Source organism: Gallinula chloropus, assembly GCF_964237585.1.
Source record: "Gallinula chloropus genome assembly, chromosome: 8".
Lineage (NCBI taxonomy): Eukaryota > Metazoa > Chordata > Aves > Gruiformes > Rallidae > Gallinula > Gallinula chloropus.
In genome coordinates, this window is record NC_140093.1 from 22291764 (window position 1) to 22299239 (window position 7476).

Sequence of the window (7476 nt, forward strand, 5' to 3'; positions counted from 1 at the left end):
TTCTAAGTGACATTTTGCACCCCTCTGAAATTTAAGTTTCCCCCTATTTAATAAAGGCTGCCTGCCATGTCCTACTGGAAGTGTACCTTGAAATATTTAGGATCATCGGATCATCATGGTTGGAAAAGAGCTTCAAGATCATCAAGTCCAACCCTCAGCCCTACACCACTATAATCTCTAAACCATCTCCCAAATCACTGTATCTACCCATTTTTTGAACAGCTCCAGGGACAGTAATTCCACCACCATCTTGGGCAGCCTGTTCCAATGCTTCACCACTCTTTCAGTGAAGAAATTTTTCCTAATAACCAACCTGACTCTCTCCTGGTGCATCTTGAACCCATTCCCTCTTGTCCTGTTGCTAGTTATTAGGGAGAAGAGGCCAACCTCCTGTAGACATCGGTAAGGTCTCCCCTCAGCCTTCCCAGGCTGAACAGCCCCAGCTCCCTCAGTCTCTCTCTGTTCTCCAGACCCCTAATCAGCCTAGTTGCCCTTCTCTGCACACTTTCCAGTACCTCAATGTCCTTCCTATACTGTGGTGCTCAAAACTGCACACAGCACTTGGCCTCATCAGGGCTGACAGGTACAGGCTAAGATCACCTCCCTGCACCTTTATATTTACTTATAAACTGAGTAAATGCAAAGCTTGACAGGGTGACTGAGAAGGCCAGCTTTGTAGACTCAAATTCACATTGATAGCAAAGCAAATATTTACTTAAATACCCTTTTTTATAGGAGCTATGCATCTATTAAGAGGCAGGAGGAAAGTCTTACCATGTCTTTTCCCATTTCAGGTCTCAACATCATACAACATCTACACATCAGGACAATGAATGTGTACAGGAACTGCAGTGCCACAGACCTAGAAACCTTTCAACACGTTCGTTTCATTGAATTTGCTCTGTATAACATCATTTTCTTTTTTGGATCACTATTTAATGCCCTTGCTCTCTGGATGTTCTTTTGCAAGGTAAAGAAGTGGACAGAAACCAGGGTGTATATAATCAATTTAGTCTTTGCAGACTGCTTCGTCATCTGCATCTTGCCTTCCATGGCTTATTTGATCTGGAATAAGTCAACCCGAGATGTACTCTGCCAGTTTACAGAGGCAATGTATTCTATCAACATGATAGTGAGCATCTACATCGTTTCCTTTATCTCCATCGATCGATACATTGCCATAAAGTACCCCTTGAAAGCCAGGATCTTCAGGACTCCATCAAAGGCAGCCCTTGCCTGTGGGCTTCTGTGGGTCTCTGTGATAATCGGTACCAGCATAAAGCTTTGGCAGAGTCACGCTGATCTCTGCTTTCAGAAGGATTCCACCAAGGGGCTTACTCTGAGCCTCCTTTTCATTCTCTTCGTTTTCACTCTTCCAGTAACAACCTTGACCTTTTGCTCCACAGAAGTAATCAGGAACCTTAAGAGCCGTCTGAAGACAAATTCAACAGAGGATAAATTAATCCAGAAAGCTATTCACATTATTTATGCAAACATGTTTGTATTTCTAATATGCTTTCTGCCAGCCTACGTCGTGCTACTTGCCAGGTTAATAATGGAGAACATCGGAGTCACCTGCTCCACACTCCAGGTTATAAAGAACTTCTCCTCCGTGACAAGGTCTATTGCCACATCCAACTGCTGCTTGGATAGCATCTGCTACTACTTTGTGTCCAAAGAGTTCCAGGAAGCCCTTCTACTGCCTAAACCCAGCCCTGAAGAGACAGATCAATCTCCACCCATGCAAACACACACTTTGTAAAGGAAGATGGGGGGGGGGGGCGGGGGGGGGGGGAGGAAGGGAGGGGGCGGAGCAAGGGGGCCAAAAAACCTCAAACCCCCAAAAACCCCCACAAGAAGTCTGTAATGTCAAGAGAAGCTATATCTTCAGCATTCTCAGTATAACTATTGCTCGCTCTCTCTCAGGAGATCTTTGTTAAGTTTAGCATTACTAAGTTAATCGTGATTTATACTCTACATTTTTTACTCTACAAATTCTTTCCCAGAGGTGTGTGTAAGTGTGTACATACTCACCAGTCATTCACATGTCTGCATTACACCCTTCAGCACCGACTTGTTACTCTTCCAGACTTGTGCGTGTCTCCCTGGTTTAGTTCAGTTTACAGCTGAACTCAAATGATCTTTATTGCCAACAGGGAGAAAAGAATAGATCATGTTTTACCCCACTGTGTATTTCAAGTTGCTTTTTATCATATTCCCCTGGTGGGCTGGAGGGGGTCAGGCAGTACCAGCGTAGGACTACGTACAAGGCCCTACAAAACTGCCTGGATTCTGCTGAGTTTCCCTTCAAGGTAATGGATCAGACACATGTGAAGCAAAACACTTTTAGGATGAAAGCAAGCCTTGTCCAGTGCCATAAACCACAAATCCCAGGAGTTCTGAGAGCTGAACCCTCCTACCAGCTCCTTCCCAGCTGCTCTGCAGAACCCTGTCACAAAGCCATCGCTGCGGGGCTGCTGCTCCCAGCCCTGGGGAAGCCCTTTTAACTCTCTAGACCTTTGTCCCCCCTGCATCGCTGTTCCCAGGGTTTCTGTTGTGGCACCAGGCTCCACCCTCCCAGCTGCAGCTCAGAGTCAGAGTATCCCCCCACAGCTGGACACACTTGCGTCTGTGCTGCCACAGCCTGCCCACATTGATGCTCTCAACACTTCCTTGGGGGAAATGCATTTGTCCATGAGTCATAGAATGTGTTGGGTTGGAAGGGACCTTTAAAGGTCATCTAGTCCAACCCCACTCCGCAGTAAGCAGGAACACCTTTAACTAGATCAGGTTGCTCAGAGCTTCATCAAGCCTGACCTTGAACGTCTCCAGGGATGGGGCCTCCACCACTTCTCTGAGCAACATGTTCCAGTGCCTCACCATTCTTGTAGTGAAGAGCTTCTTTGTATTGTCTAATCTAAACATACCCTGCTCTAGTTTAAAACCATTGCCCTCATCCTGTTGCTATATGCTCTTACAAACAGTCCTTCCCCAGATTTCCTGTAGGTCCCCGTCAGGCACTGTCTCTCAAAACTGAAAAATCTCCAAAATAGTGTCTGAGCGCTGCCCACACAATCCTCAGAGCACTCCAGGAGACAGTGTGGAGCAGCCTTCCCTTTCCCTGCCCATTTATGAGGCTTCCCTGTGACCTTCCTCTGTCTTCAGGGAGCCCATGGCTGCTGCTCAGTCTGCTGTTGTCACCTTCAGGACCACAAGCTCAGGAGCTGTGAATCAATGGGACAAATCCTGAGGGAGTCAGAGCCTGGCTCTCATCAGCTGGCTCACGTAGATGGAATTGCAACTGCTGCAATCCGTAGACACCAAAACCCATCAAAATTACCCGAAAATGGTACTAGAAAATACATGTTTTTAAAGGTCCTGACACCTCTGCTGTGCTCAGCACCACACCAGTACCTCTCGCCCCTACCTGGTTGGCGGTGACCACCATTACCAGCCTGGGCTTTGCAGTGATGATGATAAGCAGTGACAGACACCTGCCTGCTCCACAGAGGATGAGTATGCCCCTAACATCTGCCAGCTTTTTCAGCAAAGGCACTGAAGACAGAGGCCTGCTGGGTCCCCTCTCCCTGGGCTCACTGTCACCGAGAGCACGACTGGCAACGTGCCCCCTTGGCCAGGTCATCCTACCGGTGCTGCTGCCTGCCCGGGGCACCCTCTGCAACCACGGCAGCGGCTGCGCAGGCTGCTGTGCTCCCCGGGGGGCTGCTCGCTGCCAGAAGGGCAATTTGAACTCATCACGGGGTTTATTCCAGAAATTAGTTGTTTTCCTACAGCTGAAAATATTAAATTTTAATCGCTGCTTTGTGTGAGGTGAGCAGGGGGCGGTTCAGCACTGAGCTGAACAACATGTGAGCACAATAGAGGGCACCAGAGAACCGATCATCCCAAAAAGCAGGTGATAAATTAAGCACTTTTGAGGAACAAGAGTTCATTGCTGCTTGGGCGCTCCCGAGCTGCCAACAGCAGGCACCCAGCTCTGTACGGATACCCACCTCCTACCGCAACCCACAGCCCTGACAGATATCCCCCACTGCTGCCTTCCTGCGGACTACACCCGCCTGAGAGCCCCACAGGATCCAGGTAACGGCTTGGCGTGCTTTCTCCCCTCTTTACTGAAGCTAGACAGCATGCCTGCTTGCTAATATATGGGTCAGTCGTCAGCTGTCCAGATGCCTCCGTTTCCTCCTGCTTCCACAACTATTATGCCTCACTGTTTGGCAGCCACATATCATTTGGGAGGGGGGTGGGGGGGAGGTCTTCACCCCTCGCTGAGGTTGCACACCCGTTCTGCTTACCTTGCCTCTGGTGCATGCAGACACCAGGCTCCAGGCACATTCCAGCACGGGATCTCGGGAACCAGTTCTCTGCTCACATGGGGGATTTGACGAGGCTGGGATGCTTGGTCCAGAGGGCTCAGCAGCTCTTTGGGGCAGTGCTATGCATGCAGAGAGTGACTTTTTCATCACTGCGAGATGACCATGGTAGTGTGGCAGGGAATGGCTGTGAGGTAGCTGGTACCACAGTACACTCATGGACCTGTGAAGCTGAAAGCCTGAGAGAGACAGAATGCTGGCTGTATGGTCATTCCTCCAAAAAGTCCACCCTAAAAATGCACAGGATACCCCTGTGGTTCAGTATTCACATGCCAGTTCTGGCACCGGGGCAGGCACTGTGCTTCCCTCCATGGTTGCCAGATCTATCTCCCTGTCTCAGACACTAAAACCAGTTCCCTTAGTTCATGCAATTGGACAGCTGCACTGTAGTTTAGATGTTGATGCTTAGAAGCCACTGACTTATAAGGCAAAGTATTTATAAGATATTGTAGTAATCTGGGCATTCTCCTTTCATGCCTCATTGTAAACACTTCCTTTATGAGCCACAGACTAAGTCTGATTCATCCTTCGCTGCCTCCTTGCTGAAAATGGATGCCCTGAAATACTGAAGGTCTACCAGGAATTAGTCTAAGTTCTTGGACTCGCATTTTCTGCTCTAGCAACAATTTGGTTTCCCATCTTTGGTAGTTGAGATCAGAAATGTGTGCTCACTCTCCCCTTCCTCTGGAGACCTGTTGTCTACTGGAGCTGGTGGTACCCATGCTTACCTACTCCTCCCTAGCGTCCCGCAACGAGAGGAGTGGGTTCATGCTTGGGGATGGCCTGCCTGCAGCAGGCATCCACCCATCACCCCCAGGAGTGAAGCCACCAGAAAGGCCTAAAGCCAGTGGCTCTCTGATAACCACAGCAGCAGCAAAGGTAAGTGGCCACCAAAATTATCATTCGGTTTTGAAGACCCTTTGCTATTACCCAGACTGCTCAAACCAGGACTGGATGAAGGACAAGGCAGGCTTAACCCTTAATAGCTGCAAGAGAGGGTTGCCTCTGGTTTTGTGTTAGTTTTACTTTGCTGAGGGATAGGTGGTGCCGATGAGCCACCGAACTTCTCCAGGGGCTCCCTACATCTCCCAGTGCAGGGGTGCGAGGGGTCGCAGAGCCATGAGAGTGGGGGCACTGCAGCAGGACCTGTCCCAGAGGACCTGTCCCAGAGCACAGTCTCATGCCTGCTTCCTTTTCTTGCAGAGACGGCCCAACATGTACAACTGCAGTGGAGAAGCTGAGCGGGACCATGGCGCTTTGCTATTACAATACATCATCTACATCCCAGTGCTCATTCTGGGGATCCCACTGAACATCATAGCTTTCTGGATCTTCTGCTGCAAACTCAAGACGTGGACCGAGACCAGAGTGTACATGATGAACCTCATGGTCGCGGACATGTTTCTGCTCTTTGCCCTGCCTTTCCTGATATATTTTAATTTAAAAGACCACCCCATAGATAAGCTGTGTTTCACCATACGGAACATCTATTTTACAAACATGCCTATGAGCATCTTTATCATCACCCTGATTGCAGTTGATCGATACATTGCAATCAAGTTCCCTCTGAAAGCAAAGATTATCCGGTCCCCATTGAAATCAGCTTCTATCTGCGGGTGTCTTTGGTTAGGACTGATACTTTATTACTCCTTGCGGCCAAATATGGATGAAAAGGAACAATATTGCTTTCAGAAACAATCTACTCAACCTAATTATTTAATGTTTGTTTCTGTTATCTTTCAGTTTATTATCCCTTTGGTGATTGTGACTTTTTGCTCAGTACAAGTCCTCAAATGTCTCAAAAAGAAGATGGCCACAAGCTCTCACGAGACCAAGCTAATCCAGAAAGCCATCCACATTATTTCAGTGAATTTGTGTGTGTTCATTGTATGTTTTTCACCTTTCTACATCACACTGCTCTTGCGGTTTGCCGTGGATGTTGCTGGAGTTTGTTCTTTGCGCGCAGAAATTAGAGCCTCTATTCAGATCTGTGCGTGCTTAGCAAATTCTAACTGCTGTCTAGATGTAGTTTGCTATTACTTTGCAGCCAAGGAATTTCAGGAGTTTTCTTCTCTGTTACCCACTTATGTATCAAAGAGGTTGAAGATGAACCAAAGCCAAGAGTCACAGCCGCCAACAGATCAAACCATGATATAAAAAAGGCTAAGTAAGTGCATTATAGGTGTTAAAAGCCACAGTGCTGCTCAAGTTTGGAAGCAGAGGGAATGGGACCACCTACAGTATTTGCAATCATTCTATGCATAACCATACCTGAAAAAAGGGGCAACCCCCTCCAATGGGTCTCATATAAACTTGAATTTTGCCCTTTGGTCCTCAGTGACTTGACTCCAGCTCTGACTATTGTCTTGGACTGTTGTATTGCAGCTTCAGGCACCTCCTGGTCCCCACGTGGTATGGAGAACGGATAAGGCCCTTGTTTCTGCCATGCACCTATTTGTACATGCCCTGCAGCTAAACACAGGAAACCCAGCGCCCTTACAGCAACACACAAGTCCACTTCTGTGTAATATGGATGGGCACTCACAAACCAAGGAAAAGCCCCTGTACTGCAACACCAAACCTAATGCATCTGTGCCTGCTCACACCAAAAAATTCTGCCCATACGGTGGTAGTTTCCTGCCAACCTATATAATTGCAAAGCTCACATCTATCGCCAGGAAGCGGCTACTGCTGCGCACGGAGCAAGCTGCAGGAGCCAGAGAGCCGTGTGAGACTACTGCTTGTTGCTGCCAGTAACCACTTGTGCTGCCCTGTGGCAATGCCCTGACATTTGTGAGACTGGAACATCTGTGGGTGTAAATAAAGCCTTTCCTGCACGGAAAACCTGAGCGTCGCAGCGCATCGTGGGGCACAGAACAGACCCTTTGCGTGGTGCCTATCAAGTACAGCGCTGTGAAGGTCTAATCTCACTCGAGCATCTGCCATGACTGGTTTGTTGCCGTACTTTAGTGGGATGAAATCTTCAGGGAGTGTCCTGTCTGTGCTGCTAGAGTGCTGATGCCCAGAAAACAGCAAGGCGAAGCAGATGCAGCCCTAATTCCTCCCTTGCCACCTGTGAACA

The 7476-nt window shown here is 48.4% G+C and overlaps 2 protein-coding genes across 2 annotated transcripts; both read left to right on the top strand.

Moving 5' to 3' along the window:
• Positions 1-829: 829 nt before the first annotated feature.
• On the top strand, positions 830-1762 carry LOC311194474 (G-protein coupled receptor 35-like; the record flags this gene model as incomplete). The annotated part of the gene is made up of 1 exon (XM_084267580.1): positions 830-1762. One exon carries the CDS (start codon positions 830-832, stop codon positions 1760-1762), a length of 933 nt encoding a protein of 310 aa, XP_084123706.1.
• A 3352-nt stretch (positions 1763-5114) lies between these two features.
• LOC311194476 (G-protein coupled receptor 35-like) lies at positions 5115-6551 on the top strand (the record flags this gene model as incomplete). Its single annotated transcript, XM_084267582.1, has 2 exons — positions 5115-5273; positions 5598-6551. 2 exons carry the CDS (start codon positions 5115-5117, stop codon positions 6549-6551), a joined length of 1113 nt encoding a protein of 370 aa, XP_084123708.1.
• Between the last annotated feature and the right edge of the window lie 925 nt (positions 6552-7476).